Source organism: Tachysurus fulvidraco, chromosome 4, assembly GCF_022655615.1.
Source record: "Tachysurus fulvidraco isolate hzauxx_2018 chromosome 4, HZAU_PFXX_2.0, whole genome shotgun sequence".
Taxonomy (NCBI): Eukaryota; Metazoa; Chordata; class Actinopteri; order Siluriformes; family Bagridae; genus Tachysurus; species Tachysurus fulvidraco.
Window position 1 is genome coordinate 16724017 of NC_062521.1, and position 17015 is coordinate 16741031.

General features: G+C 36.0%; 1 protein-coding gene and 1 long non-coding RNA gene across 2 annotated transcripts; one reads left to right on the top strand and one right to left on the bottom strand.

The window, feature by feature from the left end:
* Positions 1–10965, bottom strand: wbp1la (WW domain binding protein 1-like a). Its single transcript, XM_027136310.2, has 4 exons — positions 10557–10965; positions 8386–8488; positions 5337–5498; positions 1–3875 (listed from the first exon to the last, which is right to left on the bottom strand). Exons 1-4 carry the CDS (start codon positions 10704–10706, stop codon positions 3142–3144), a joined length of 1149 nt encoding a protein of 382 aa, XP_026992111.1. The 5' UTR covers positions 10707–10965; the 3' UTR covers positions 1–3141.
* A 2676-nt stretch (positions 10966–13641) lies between these two features.
* Positions 13642–16167, top strand: LOC113636331. Its single transcript, XR_003439023.2, has 3 exons — positions 13642–14150; positions 14226–14352; positions 15389–16167. It is a non-coding gene; the product is annotated as an uncharacterized LOC113636331 (long non-coding RNA).
* The last annotated feature ends 848 nt before the right edge of the window (positions 16168–17015 follow it).

Here is a 17015-nt window from a genome sequence, read left to right on the forward strand (position 1 = left end):
TGGTGTTTATAGGTGTTTTATTTGTAATGTACATTATTTGTTACTGATTCATTTGGTTGAGGATTCATACAAAAATGTTACACATAGCCGAAAATGCAGGTTTTATAAAAAGGCAACTACAGATACAAAACTAATATATAGTACCAAGTCTCATGTCAAAGCTAAACGTAAAGAGCAATTTCCTTCTAAATCCTTCGTAACCTTAGAGCAAACAAACTCAATGGATTGATTTTAAAACAGTGCAATGACACCTTATTGAGGCAAAAAAAAAAAAGAGAAAATCATATTGTAATGATCAACTAATTCTGATTTCCTCTTTATAAACAATATATATTTTTTGGTCTTAAGATGGGAAACTGAAGAGGACGTGTGAGTATATATTACCCTTTTATCAATATACTATCCAGGTTAAGCACCCCAAAAAAATAAGAAACAAGTCTGTCTATAAAAGGTACACAAACGCTTCTGAACACAAAAAACTTCATGTGCTAGAAAATTACATCTTTAAATGTTTGAACTAGTCTTTAAGGTTTTGTTTAAATTTGTTTAAATTAAACTGCTTAAGAAGGAAGCTACAGTATCTGATTTATAATATTTGTTTAAGATGTCTCTCCTCGACCTGTTCAGACACCCTTGCCTGGCACCATCTCTGAAGCTCACGTGTGTCCTTTGAACCGATCACTATCTAAACACCCTGTATCGCTGGAAGCCTTACTGATTATGCAGACCAAAGGTCAAATAAACATACTTCCTCAAAGAACAAGTGACTTTAAATTGCTCCTCTCTGTCTCTCTCTCTCTCTCTCACACACACACACACGACAGTGTAGGAATGCAGTGGAGCAGCTTTGAGCAGTCTCTATTGCCACAGTAAAACAAAACCTGACATCCTTTTTACCACCTTAAAGCAAAATATATATTTTTTTTTACTAGACTTAAAAAGATAAACACAGAATGATCCGTGAAGTCGGGGCCTTTAAACCCAAGTCACCTTATGTGGACGGGATCCAATTAAAAAAAAAGCTTTATAACCTTTTCTGCGATCAGCATTATCTGCTGTTGATAGCACCATAACACTTTCACACTGCAAAAAAACAAAACAAACCAAACAAAAAAAAAAGCAATATATTACCAATCCGGTACCATTATAAGGCTATTCTGTTAGCAACTGTGGTATAAAGAAAAAGACATTCCATAATCTTCCATAATCACGTTAACCATACAGCTGAGAGAACAGTCCTGATTAAAACATTACAGCAATCTGTGTCTGAAACACTCCGGAAATAAAGTTCTATTAATCCACACTGGCCATGAATTCTAATTTCTAGAAGAATCTCATTGAAATATTCCAATATGGCAAATAATAAGAAAACAACAAATGCACCAAAATATGCGAGCCACGTTACCAGAAAATATTACACAGTATATGAAATTTTCATTTATTCATTTTTTTTTACTACTACTCTGCTTAACTAATGCCAGTCTCTATTGCTTTCTTTCTGAATGCAATGTGAAAAACTCATTCTTTATATTATTTATTAAAAAAGTCAAAAGTTGAATCCACATATATGCACACACATGCCAGCCAGATTAAGAGCAAATATACCGATTAAAGAATCTTTGAGAAAAAAAAAAGGCCACCGTGGCACTGTTACAGTATGTCCAACATCTGACAGGTTATATTAAGAAGGCAGAAAGAAATACGTTAAATGTTAGAAACTGGCAGAGTCTGGACGAATTATGCGATCTAAAGAGACAGTCTTCATATCTTCTTTTCCTCATATTTATGCAGTGCAAGCTCTTGTGTCTTTTGTGAGGATTAGCATGACTATATATTCACATTCAGATATCAGATACTCTTGTATTCCTTAAATTCTTTGATTAGATGTTATCTTTTTTGCAATAACAATGATCCTTTATATTTATGTTCTTTCTTTTTTTTCCCTTTTCTTTTATCTCTATGTACAGCACTTTGGCCAGCACAGGTGGATTTTAAATGTGCTTTATAAATAAAATTGTATTGAATCCAGTTAAATTCTTTACTATTTAAAATAGATGCTTATTGAATATACACTACACAGCTAAAAGAATGTAGACACATGACCATCCATAAGTACCATTCGAAAACCATAAACATTATGAGTTAGTGCTCATTATACTATTGTAATTACCCCTGATCATCTAGGAAAAATGATTGGAGTGCAGAATTTCAGATTTACCCATTTAGCCACAAGAGCAATAGTGAGGTCAGGTACAAGTGAGAAAATCCTGGTGTGCAGACAGGTGTTCAGTGGGGTTAAAGTCAAGGCTATGTGCAGGTCACTGGGTTCTTCAACACCTACTTTGCCCAACCAAGTGTTTGTGTGCCCCATTTCTTTGTGTACAAGGGCACGGTCACTTAGTTCCAGTATAATGTATTGTAATGCTACAGAATAGGATGATGCTATGGAAAAGGAATCCTATACAACAATGCTTCAAACTTTGTTTGGTGTGATGGTCAGGTGTCCACATATATTTAGTCATATACAACATAATAAAAGTTCAAATTACAGTGTTAGAGTGATATATTGGGGCAGATTTAAAATAAAGTAAAAAACAATCATCTTGTCTGTATACCTAGCACCCAGTCAGTTACCAGTCGGTTGTGAAAACGGTGTTATTGGTTTTGTCCAAATTTAAAAAAACCTTATTTATTAAAGGGGGAATAAACTAATGGCAAAAATCTGTGTGCATTTTGGGGTTTAAATAAATTAATTCCAGTTTAAGATATATAATGAATTTCCCTGTACAAACAATGTCAGCTTACAACAGCAGCTCCAACTTCACTCATTATTTAAATATTTGCATCAGCCTTAGAAACCTCTTGTTTGTTGAAAACAAGCAGTGACCCTTACTGGGTCTATTAAGTAGAAAACAAAATTACCTATACTTTCTTCAGAGTAGTTTGCAAAGATTATAAGACTAGCAATTGAATAAGTTTCTTTTCTGCAGTGTTCTTTAAACATGTCTTTGCTGGATTTTAGATGAATCTAACAACACTGCATAACATTCACACTTCCAACACACAGCCAAAGCAACAGTACAGTGAAAAAGTAAAAGGAGACAGAAAACCACAGAGAGTCACTTTAGTATGTGGTGTTGCTTAGTTTTGAGAATCTGCACTGTTGCCTTGCTGTGAAGCCTCCTGTTCATTAATGGTGTGTAACTGGAGGCTGATAGGGAGACGGTGGAGAGGGGGATCTCTGTGCTCAGGGCTTCTTTCTGGGCCAACGAAGCCCTGTTCCTCATCACCTGGCCCTTGTAGGTTATCATTATGGGGGTTGCAACTATCACAGAAGTCCTGCTTCTGTAATTCCTCTCGGTCCAAAAGTCCTTCAAGTTCCTTCATCTCATCCTCTTCCTCATACTCTCCTTCCCCTGGACCACGGCTGCATATACACACCTCGATTCCTGAGTCTCCGGTAAAGCGTCTATGGCGCCCCACTGTCTTGTCCTTGCTCTCAGTACAACAATCAAGCCCTTGATCTCCAGACTTTAAGGGTTCTTTGTCAGTCTTACTTATCTCAGGTGAAGTAGCAGATGCCACCTGCTGCTGCTGGCTGTCCTCCTCAAAGCTCAGGTAGGGTTTGTGCGCATCACCTGTTGGCCGATGAGCAGGAGGGCGAGTGGTCTCTTCGATGCAGTGCATAGTTGAGTTGCCCTCTGATGCAGTGGCTGTGGAGCCTGTCTGTAGCGATGGGCACAGCTCATTGTTTTGTTCAGGGCTCACTGAATCTGTGCTTTGACCTAGTTGTGAGACACTGTATGGAGGAGGAGGTGTCGGGGGTCTGTTCTCCACCTCCTCATATGCAGGTAAGAGGTAGCTGGGAAGAAACCCTGAAAGCAAAATAATGGATGGTAAATGTTTAAATATCATTGTTTTAAATTCCCCATAGTCTTGAAGTCCATCCTACTCCTAGGAAACTTGGTAATTAAAACAAAAAATTCGATTTGTTTCTTAATTTCTGACTTTTACTGCGTGTCCAAGAAGTAAAATGTCCAGGCTTCGGATGTGAGACATAATTTTGCGTTTGTGCTCATCTAAACATCATTACTTAGTTAAAATACTGTCAATACTGAGGATCAGGTATTCATGTAAGATTTACAGGCAGGTTTTAAGGGGGGGTGTGGGGTGTGTGTTTTAAATCTGTTTCTACACTTGTCGTATAAAACTACTGATGATGCATGTGTTTCAATGCACACCTTGTTGCAAAACATCTTAAAGGCATCTCCGATTTTTGAAAGCCAATGTCAACATTTGAAATCACCAAAACAAACACGTCCCTAACCCAAATGGGTCCCACCCCTGTATTGATAGCTCCGCCCACACATACATACGCAACCCAGGCAAAGAATGGAAAGAAATGTCTATCATAGCTGAAGGGAAGAACAATACAACTGCAGATAAACAAGCAAGCAAAAATGACAAAAGCATAAACATGCAAAGGACGGCATATATTAGATCTGTGAAACAAAGCAAAACCAACGTTACTCACCTATCCAGAAGGAAAAAAGCAACCTCGGCATCTTAAGTAAAGTTGAATTTCCAGAGTCAATAACCCCTGAGCTAAACGCGGTTGTAGCTGCATCTCTACATTACTATGATAGAAAAGAGGTGTTATTTGTGTAGTAACAGTGTTTAGCTCAGGAGTTATTGACTCGAGAAACTCCAGTCGGTGAATAGGCGGCCAACTTCCCACTCCTTCAGTTCTCTCCAGCGCTGGAAAGCTGATCCTATATTAACACGGGTCCTACTTCTTGTATTATTGTTTTTTTTATTAAGCCTTTTTTCGCTTTCTTTTTGTTTTTATCCTAAACGACTCTTCTTTTTTTTTTTTTACATTCATTATATAAAATTAAATTTGTTTGTGATTAGATACTTACAAATTATATTCATAACTAATTCATTACTGTTTATTTATTTAATTATTAGTATTTTTTAATTGTGCCTTCTTGTGTGTTAGTGTTCAAAAGCAAACCAGCTACGTTCCATCACTGACCGGACTGACAACATTAAAATCATTCTTGCTTGACATCATCCTGATTTGTATTCAGGGTTGACTGAGACAATATGGCCACTTTTGTTATTAATATAGTATAGTTCACTTCTCAATTCATATTTTTCATTGCCAATTTTACATTTTCATACATTTCTTTTGCTTTAATTGAAATTTAACTGTGGTGTTGTTTTGAAATGCTCAACACATTAAAAAAAAGGCACAGATATCGAGTGCCATACTGACAGAACAGTCTACATGTGGGAGAAAAAACTAAACTAGAAATCATCAGGTTACTCACTGTAGTAAAAGGGCAGTGAGGTGTAGTTGTGAACCTCTCTGTAGGCAATGAGGTTGATCTCATGTTGCCGCTGCTGCTGTTGCAAGCGATGCTTGGTACGACGATGATGGCAAACACAACAGCAGCTCAGGATAATGATGACAGTCCAGACCAGCCAGAACCCTAAAAAATAGAGAACGATATGCTTTTTGTTTGCTAGTTCTGTACATTCATTTATTCATTCAAATTTCACTAAACACTTTATACTACAGTATTTACTGCTCCATTTATATATTTTACTGTTATGGAAAATCTAAGTTAGTGCCATTTCTCTCATAACAGCTATTAAGGATAGTTTATGGTCTCAACAACCTCATTGTTTCTCTCACTCCTTTTCTCAAGTTATTAAAACAAAAATTCAACTTGTCCTACTGTAAAAAAAAAAAACTTTACAACAATATTAAAAAGCACAATGATATAAACCTAACATTTATGTTACAAGTGGAGCTACGTGTTAGAGCTGTAAGAGTATAGAAAATTAAAAATGTACCCCTTTTGATCTGAAAATACAACAGCACTGTGATGTACACAACAATAACATTAAACCAAACAATTAAACGAATAAGCCAGCACATAGCAAGACTTACTTAAATGAGGTAAGTGCTTTCTGACAGAAAAAAACAAATCTACCATTTCAAGGATTTGGCAGAAAACGTGCACAGGTTTTGCTAAGAGGTATTTCCTACTCATTTTCCAGCAGATAAGTTAATCTTCCTTTCCATGAATCACAACCAGTCATGTTCATTAAATCACAACATGTTATCACATACACCAGTTTATTTTAGTATTAAAAACTACAGAGGAAATATAAATGAATTCTAATTTTCAGCTATTTTAAAAGGCATCCGTTGACTTTCACATAATGCAATCAATAATCTGAATATAGCCAGACTACCATGCTATTTTTAAGCACTGCAATAAAAATAACTAACAAGAAATTGACAGAGTAAAATAAAAAATGAAAGATACTACCGATCTTGTAACATGCACAGTCGACTTAGAGTTATAACTCATAATGTCCAACCTTTGATTAAGAAAATGCCAATAAAAATGTTCACTCAACTCATAATTCCTGCTCAGGAACTCAGGACGGTCTCCGCAACATGTTCAACAAGTTATTTCATATTGACATGGCTGCTCACACTATGAAACTAGCTAGCACTAGTAAACAAACTGGCACCTTTTACCTTGAGTGATGCTGCATATACACGTATTTGCTTTAGATCAATATTGATGTGTTATAGATTGGCTTTATGTTAATTGATCTAAAACAAATACTTTATCACAGTTAGTTAGCTAGTTGAAAACAAAAGAAAAACATGAATCTGTCTTTGGTCTTTCTTCGACTTATTTTCTTGAAAACATGGATAAATTTAAAAAACCCTGAAGAAAATGGCCTCCTGCATCGCATAGCAGGTTTTTTCTGGGCTGACTAGGTTATTATCTCTCACATTCATAAAGGTCCCTAAAAACATAGAAAAAAAATATTTTGGTTCGGTGACAATTTCATCCATACCAAATGACACAGCCAAATAAATAAACTTGAATACACAACTGGCATCAAGTCACTAGAGGAAAATTAATTTAACTTGGAGCAGGAAATCTTGCTAGCCAGTGGAAATGTCAGTGTAGCTCAGTGACATAATGAGAACCAGCCTTGTGAAATTTTGTCCCAATAAAAAGGCCAGCCTTTTCTGGTGAGTGGGTTCGGCTGCTCCAAATAGAGAGGCTTAAGGCATCTGTTTATAGGAACTTGACCTGATTGAGTTACACTGGGACAAGTCTGTGTGGACTAGCTGTATTAGATGCTAGATGAAAAACAACGAAGTGTAGCCCTTGACTCAGCAGATGATCCGCCATAATTATCACAGAGATGAGATTAGTCTCTGTGATATCTTAGTCTCTGCAGTAATCCGATAATGCTGCCGGTTTGCCAGTGAGTGTGAACAGCACTGAGCAACAAATGTCAAAAGAAGTCAGTCTTATGAAAGCAAGCTACATCCTTTTTGCAAACAGTGGAGTGTTTCCAACACACACAGTCGGTTCCCAAGTTGCACCTGTGCTACACTCGATGCATAAATGCTGGGGCATTTAGTAGAAGCATGTTTAATAGAATTAAACATGTTGAAAATGTAAATCAGTTATGGAAATCATTTTTTCAATATGTTTGTGTGATACTAAACCTCCTGAATAAGGTGTGACAGGATCTAATAACATAGACAAACATTACAAAGATCCATTACATTAAAAACATTTCATATCCTCTGTTCTCTAACTGAGCTAAAAGGCTGATTCTAAAGAGAAACAGAAAACAAGTGTTAATATAACTAAGACAAGCTGTGAACTTCCAGATCAGTAATAAATAATGATATTGTAGCTTTAATAGCATTAAATAACTATCATTTAATGTGTCTTGATTTTATAAGGTCATGCAGTAAATTTTAAATAAGCAAGTAGCATGAGTTTATAGAAAATGTTTAAGCAGGTTAGTGTGCATAATTAATCTTGGAATTTAATCAAGAATCTTCATAAATCAGTGATTACAACTGTGGTATAAATCATTAACATAATCTAAGCTGAATTCTTGTGACAGATATTCAGTTGAGAATTACCAGTGACAATCATGCCAATAAATCATAACAGATTTAAATCAAAGACAGAAGTGACAGAATTTATTCCTATTCTGATGAATAATAATAATAATAATAATAATAATAATAATAATAATAATAATAATAATAATAATAATAATAAAAACAACACTTGAATCAAAACATGTATAAAAAATTTTTAATGGTCAACCATGGATGTTAGCATAGGTGCACATCTATTTGTCTCTGTTGCCACTTCTACACAACACTTTTCTCAAATTCCTTATGGTATAGAGGAATCCTGAGGCAAACACACTGGGCTGGGGGCAGTGATTGTTCAAACATGACTTACATCACTCTACATACATTTACCATACTCACCAGAACCTAAACAATAAGGAAACAGTAGTGGTACTTACACCATAGCTCATAGTAGTAGCTACAGCACTGAGGCTCTCCACAGCAGTAGCCCGACTCACAGATATAAGTCTGGTTGTTTGTGCCGATGCACAGTGGCTTGTTCTGGGGTGGGGGTGGAGGTCATAAAGAATTAGTGATTGACAAATACTTTTCAATACTATTTTTTTCAGAGGTGCACACGGGATGTCCTGAAAAAGCAGTTGTTTAAAATTAACAGCTTGACCAGTTCCACTTCGATTTTTGTTACAGATGGTCTCACATGTTCCTAAAACACCTTCTTATACAATGAAGAATTCTTTCACAAACTTCAGTCTTTCCCTCGTGTTTTTATTAGACAGCAAAGGTATCCTTCTTGTATACCTCCCATGATAATTACAGTTGTGAAGTCTCTTTCTAATTCATGCACTTTTACATCAACTGTAGCAAGAGAAAAAATGTGATGATATTTTAGAGTTTTTGGAGACTTCTTTAAGCATCTTTTGGTCTGCTGTTTTCTGAATTTGCTTGGACGGCCTGACCTGGCCATGTTGCCAGTTATTTTAAATGTTCTCCATTTGCTAATGATTTTCAGACAATAAAATGGCTGTTTACAAATTCTTTTCAGATCTTTTTATATCCCTTACCAGACTCATAAGCATCAACAATCTTCTTTCTGAAGGCCTCAGAGACCACTTTGGATCTTACCTTGGTGATACCTAAATATCTAAAACTAAAATATCTGAGGTTTAAATAAGGCAAGCTTTATTCAAAATGCTCTGTAACAATAATCATTTGCACCTGATGTGATCCACCTGTAGGTATTTTTATCCATTTTAAAGTACAAATAAATGTGGGTGGTGTCCTTACTTTCTTCTCAAACAAAATAGATTTTAAAATTAAATTTTACAGATCATTTAAAAAAAAAGACCTTTTCTTTGTTTAGTTATACTTCTTGAATCTCCCAATATTGTTAAAATTAAGATGCAATGCCTGTATTTTTAACTATTAGAAAAAAAAAACATGTCCAAATGTATTTCACATGATTGTGTTATATATATATATATATGTATATACACACACACACACACCATTTGAAAACAGGAATCCTAAATCAAGTAAGCCAAGGAAATTAAAGTTAAATGACTTTAAACAGACATGCCCTGTTTCAGTAAAATCAGTGTCACGATGTAAGCACTTCCTGTGGTTGTCTCACCAAAACACTGTTGTTTTAGAGTGAAAACATACTTTACGACAGAGATCCACAGCCTTTACTCTGATCGAAAGGCCATCAAACATCTTAGATTATTGTCAGCTCAATCAAGAACACATGAACACTTCCTCAATTAAATTTAAGGTTTTCTGAAAAGACTTTCTGAATTGTCTTCCCGTCTTCCCTGTTTAGAAATGTAGAACTGGTAAGCACGTATCACATGTATCACACTTTTCAGGTCACTTCAGGGTGTTCAGAGACAACTTCATATTAAAGTTGATTATTTTAAGACTTCCAGTCTACAGCAAAAGCGACTAACATTTGCATTTTCATAATCTGTAGATGTATGCCTCAGGTTTATTTGTGTACATGGTGTTCTGGCCACTACTGTAACAAAATGGTCATTTACCAACATGAACAAATAAAGAAACAAAAAGAAAAATTATGGACTCAGACACTTCCCATAACCCTCTAGTCCTACAGATATTGAACACATTTCCATAGGAGTCGCTTAATGTAAACAGATAGAAATGTTTCTTAACTTAAACATCCGGACACACAAGAAACTTTTTGAGCTGTCATAAACAAAAAAAATAATAAAGCAGACCAGATACAAGAAGTCATGTTATCGAGCCAGGATAAGTCACAACGGTGTTTATCACAAGACTCAATCAGAACGTAAACCTTATTAAATGTAAAAACAACTGATGTGTCTCCCTGTTGACTGAATTAAAAGCTGTTAGCTTAGCAAAGCAAAACAAACCGTTTGGAGTTTTAATAAAAACCTCTCAGCTTTTAAATAATCAACAGTGTCAGCTCTCGGTAAGGAAAGTTAGTTGAAACAAAGTGGCAGATATAATAAATTGTGTGTATTGTTGCCTGACAGCATTCCCAGAGGAGTTTAAAATAAGAGAGCTATAGCACAATAGAGCGGAGGTGAAGCCGAGCACCAGCCGGTGTGTTGTTGTAGCTAACATTTACCTCCGTGACGCCGCCTTCGGCTGTTCCCGAGCTCACGGCTCCAACAACGGCGTTCATCATAAACAGGCCCATTTTCAGCGCTGTACCTTCACTCTCCGACATTCCACACTTTCTCGTGGCTGTCTGTACATCTGCCCGGCGGTATGACATTTACCTCACGACCGAGACACCTTTGTTATTTCTCCTTCTTATTATTTCAACTAATTGGCCAGCTAGCTAGCTAGCTAACTAGCTTAGCCACACAACTCCGAAAGTATACTATTAAGCCACGCCTTCTTCTTACTTTACCATTGGCTAATTTAAGAAGAAACTTCCTGGAGTTAAAGTATCGGTTTTAAGGCATTGGCTACTTGACCTGTCAGTCTTCATCGCCGCTGTCGCTGTCTGTGAGCTTGTACAGGGTGTGACTTTCATAACCAAACTCTTTACTATTGATTGCAAAGACGTCAGGTGATGAGTTAAAGGGAAGGAAAGCAGACTTTACATGCGACGTCATCGTGTTTATTTGTGATAGCATATACCGAGCAGTTTTAACAAACAACAATATAATAATAATAATATTAATAAAATATACATTCTAATTGCCGCATTTTCCCACCTGTGAAATCACCAGTGAAACATTTTAGGGGTAAACAATAATGTAACCAAATGGGTTAAGAAGTAATGAATAAAACACGTTTTATTTAGTAAAGTACACGTTTAAACGTTTATATCACTTTTTATTATTGTGAAATAACCTTACGTACCTTACCTTATCACTTACCTTATAACACCTTCATGTGGTTGTCACGTTGCTGAGAAAACAGACAAATTCGTCTACCTAGAACCCTTTATTGCGTACTGATTATTATAACACCCGATACTCACTCACTCACTCACTCACTCACTCACTCACTCACTCACTCACTCACTCACTCACTCACTCACTCACTCACTCACTCACTCACTCACTCACTCACTCACTCACTCACTCACTCACTCACTCACTCACTCACTCACTCACTCACTCACTCACGCTTATCCGAACTTCTCGGGTCACGGGGAGCCTGTACCTATCTCAGTCGTCATCGGGCATCAAGCTACATCACCTACATATGTCTTATGACAGCAATTGTAATATTTTGCAAGGCCTAATACTTTACTTTGGTTATAGTATTGTAAGGAATAATATTTTAATTATTTCTACTAAGATTTTTTCCAACACAGGATACACCCTGGACGGAGTGCCAACCCATCGCAGGGCACACACACACTCTCATTCACACCCGAGACTCAATCACTTAAATTTTAAAATAAATTCTCTTACAGAAAAGTTCACCATAATCAATGATTATTTACATTTATTAGTCATATAACATTATTCATTTATTATAAGACCATTAGATCATATGGAGTATTATTGACTTACCTGTTGCTATAGAACATTTTTATTAAAAATTTATCTATTTTATTTTTTAATTATTAAAGCAAGCACATTAATATTATTGTGATTTGTGTAACAGCCAACCGTAACTATGAGAGATGTACTCTTATAGAAAATCAATCAATCTTTAGATTTGAGAATTCAATAGATTATATTAGATTTGTTTCGATCCAGTGGTATGTAAGTTATACAAAAATGAGCATAAAACCCAACTGAATTAATTTGAATTAAATATTTTAGAAAGTACAGTCATGATGTGAACCTTCTTGCAAAGTTCTACTTGGGTTCAGTTTCCAAATCGAAAACTGGCACGTCACATCTCTAATTGGCAAGGCTGATGTATCCTGCAATGACAAGAGGAACCTACTTACTCTACTATAAATCAGCTTGAAAGGCTTGCTGAGATGGCCACCATGCTTATGCCACTAGGTGGGGCAATGTTGTAATTCAAGAATAAAGAGAGAATGCACACCCATGTAGCAGCAGCACAGACTTACATTTACATTTATGGCATTTAGCAGACACCCAGATATCCAGAGTGACTTAAAAATGTATTTCAATTTATACAACTGAGTGATTGGGGGTTAAGGGCCTTGCTCCGGGCCCAGCAGTGGCACCTTGGTGGACCCAGGATTTGAACTCATGACCTTCCAATCAATATTCCAACACCTTAAACACTAGTCTACCACATCCCCCATCACCAAGACTTCCCATTACCAATACTTCCCATCACCAAGTAATATCCATGAGGAGACTCTAATTGAGAACTTTCTCTTATGACCAGATGACAGAAGACAGACATTGCCAACATCTAACTGACAGGTCTTTTGCAAACCATTGATTGCAGTCGGTTGACTGTGTAGTGTCCAACGAAGGACAGTTTGTAGAGTGTTCCATGTTTTGCACAGTACATTGTAATGCTAACAAGGGAAAGGCAAGTGAATGCCACAGAGTTCTCTAATGTATCTTCAGAAAAGTGTTTCTAAGGTAAAGAAATAGACAGATAAACTAATGAGAGAAAGCTATCATCAGGCGAAGAGGACAAGCTATCTGTAACTCTGACCACAAGCTGGAAGAAAAAAAGTTGACAGAAGTTAGAAATGGTGAAAAATCACCTAACTTAGTGTATATAAAACATAGATAAACAATTAACATTATGTACAATTTGCACATATTAGACACTTTCTAAAGATATGGAGCAGTTAAAAATTGCCAGGAATTGGACATATGAGCAAATGCCTAAGTAAGTTGTGCTGCTGTCTCCTGCAAGGAGGTTAATATTTTAGAGAAGAAAATTATCCAAAACATACATCTACACAGAAATGCTTACGAGTTCAACACTTAGACCTTGTTAAAAAATCAGAGATTTGAACTGAAGTAGCAGTCCACATCACAAATCTTAAAATGCTCTGCAAAAGCGATGTTCCAAGATCGTGTTAGTATCTCCAATTTTCTTAATCATTGTGAACGAGGAAAGGCCTATTCTAATGTTATTAACTCCAGGTAATGCATCACGAAATGTTAATTAGATGTGTGTTTGGTCATTTTGAAAACAGTAGTTTGGAAAATTAATATACAGTTGTTGCATGCTATTCAGTATCCACCAATAATTCTAGGTTTGCCTGAACATGTACCCTACATGGTTATACACCTAATTATATGCTTCAATTATGTGCCTACACTATTCACTGCATCTTTAATGAAACTTGATGACGAATTAGATACGTTTAACCTATCGTTTTAACCGACTTGTTTGTAGACAATTTTATTTTGACAGACATAAAAATTGGACACACTTTCCCAAGATATATTTATGTCTTTCCATCTCTGGACTATTGCTCCTTAGGTGAGACTCTTTGAACCTTTCCACCAAGTTTAAAGGAACAAAAGCAAACAAATCACATTATTCTTTCAGGAATTTTTCTTGTTCAATGCCTTTCATTTCTCCCCCCTTTTAGGCACTTCTCTCATTCAGAACAGAGAAGTCAATGGTTTCTTACATCCAGGCTTGACAAGTTAGGAGGATACAAGCTAATCCCCTTAATCTGTCTATTCTCCCATGCAGTGCCAAAGGGGAGTGGGACCTGGCGCAAGTAATCCTATAGAAACACAAAAGGATTAGTCCCCAACTCTTAGAGTGACAATCAGGTATCTACTGCCTGATTTGAAAAGTAGGTTCGAGTTTCTTAAATTTTTTTTCTCCTGCCTCTTCTTGGTAAGGACTGCCTTTCACCGAATGTTGATAGGATTCCATGAGAAGAAATGAGGAGGTCTGGATGAAAGGCATTTATTCTTCAGGTCCTACACTAGCAGATGATTGACAGCTCCTGGGCTTCTCCCACAGCAGAGAAGATGGAGAGGTGGAGAAGCATGGTGAGCTCAAGCTGGGACATCTCTTTACCCTCTGCATCAAACCTATTATAATGCAAGCCTATCACATCTAAAGAGAAAAGTCTGACAGATAGATCAAACCGAGTTGCTTCTTTGCACTGTCCATTCTGTATCGCAAAGCAAGAACTTCAGAAAGGCACAAAATATTTGCTATCTTACTTTCTGAAGTTTTTATGCTTTTTTTTTCAATTTTTTTTATTATTATAGCTTAACCATCTTAAATCTGCAATCTTAAAGATAAATATAGGTAAACACAACTTATGTACGCTGTATATAGTCTACTCTTAGTCTGTCATCTTAAAAACATCTTAAACTATACATCCGAGTGGTTATTACTTTAAAATCCTAAGTTAATTTTTAAAGTAAAATGTTCTACTCCATACAGACATGCTGTGAATAATATTTACAGTGCAGCTTTAGGACACTTTAGACCACCACATCCTTATAAAAATATTTTTTATAGGAAAGGCTATTTGAGAAACCTTGTAAGTTGCTTTTACTACCTTTAGATGGCACTATTGTGTAAAATTACCACACTATTTAGACACTTGAATGGGCTGAGGTCTGTTGCTGGCTGTGTGATTAGACACAGCGACACCTGATACTGTGACCACAAGTTAATGCAGTTCTGCCAAGGCATCATCCTGTAGGAAACAGGGGTCACCTGCTCTATAAAGGAAGTCCTTGATTCCATTTAAGTCCAGTGAACTTGGCCAAGCCAAACATGGTGTAACTCTTAACTTCTACTCATGTTACATCCTTCATTCACTTCATCGTGGCTGAGAAGTACAGGTGAATGCAAGTGAATAATGTGTGAAATTAGGTTCATATGTCTATCAGTGTCTATGTTTGTTACTGACAACAATCATTAATCCTCTGCACTTTTTATGGAGTGAAAATAAGTACTTAAAATTGTCTTTTTGCTTATGTTTTCTCTTTATTTAAACAACTTATAGCGGTGTCCTTTGGAAACATTACCATATAATTGTCTGGCAACGTGTGTGTTCACTCTTTTAAGGTACAACATAACATGGAGGATAGTGTTTCTCTTTGCCCAGATGCTTCCAACTGTTTCTCGAACATCTGCCAAGGGAATCGCAGAGTAATTAACACACTGAAGAGGAATAACTGAACCCTGCTCAGATACATGATTCACTTGTAGTAAAAAAGATCCTGAATTTTGTAAACCTTTAAAAGGGATCCAGAGAGATTTTTTTTTTTAAAGTAAACATTCTACACCTGTTTAAAATGTCAGAAAGTGGCTTATTGTGGTGGTATATTTCAGAAGTGCTAAAAATAAGTTCGCCCCTGTATGTACTTTACAATTAACGTATTATCTCTGATGAAACACATTGTACAAGTGAGGCCTGACAGAGGTGAGGCTATCACTCATTCCAAAATAAAACAGAAGGTGCCATGCAGATGCAGCTCTTCATGCTGTGAAGACTTGAAGCTAATGTAATTTTGTGGGAGTCGGAGAACGTCCAAATGTGAGGATCCAAAGGTGTGCCACATAATCCACAAACCCTCTCTGTGCCCGTCTCTGCCCTCCCTTAGAGCCCATACACAGCACTCTATAGATTGTTATACTGCCTCTGCACAATCAGATGCCATTGGTAAAACTCATCACAAACTTATTTCAATTGACTCCAAAAGACATCAGATCCGTTAATAGCCTGTCATGGAAACAATCGAACAAACCACATGTGTTCGAAACATTTACCTTTTCATACCAATTTTAACTGATGCACGTGACAAAAAGATAATGAGTATTTAGTCTATACCATGAATTCAATATCATCCTGTTCATCAATGTTTAAATAAATAAAACATTCTAAAAAACAACAAGCCTGGTCATATTACGTATTACGTTTGTTAGTTTGTTTATAAATAAATTTTATATTAAAACAAACAAACAGATAGAAAAACAAACAAACAAACAAATAAATAAATGGAAATCCAGGAGTGTTCTCCATTTATGTAACTTTCCTGTAAAGGATATTTAGCTCTTGCACAGCCTTTTTCCTTACAGGAAACCTGCAGCTAACTTTGCATGTAATCGACTTCACGTTTGTCTTTGCACTCTTGTACGTACCTCTTAAAATGTGCTTAATTGCTTTATGTTCATTAAAATAGTGATTGTCCTTCTACAAAAAAGATCATACATTTCACGTGATCCTACGTTTTTACATGTAGAACGTTTTAACATATCCTGTAATGCAAATTTAATTGAAACAAACAAGCAATATGGCATCAAGTGGATTGTTAGACCACATGTGAAGAATAAGCAGACTTACTCATGAGAGAATAAATTAATTGTATGAGATAAACGAATCGAGTAAAACATCACATGTGAAGTAAAAACTTTGATTAAAGTTATATCAAAGTTAAATCAAATAGACTTTACATGCAAAGTCTATTTGATTTAACTTTGATATAACTTTAATTTGATTTAACTTTAATATAGTTTTCTGCAAGGCTCAGGACATATATACTGTATAATATGCCACCACGAATAATATTGATTTGCAATGAGGATTTACAGTATATATATATATATATATATATATATATATATGCGCCATTTGGAAGATTCATTCAATAGGTAAAATAAATCATTTAATGTACTCACTTTCTTTTTATCT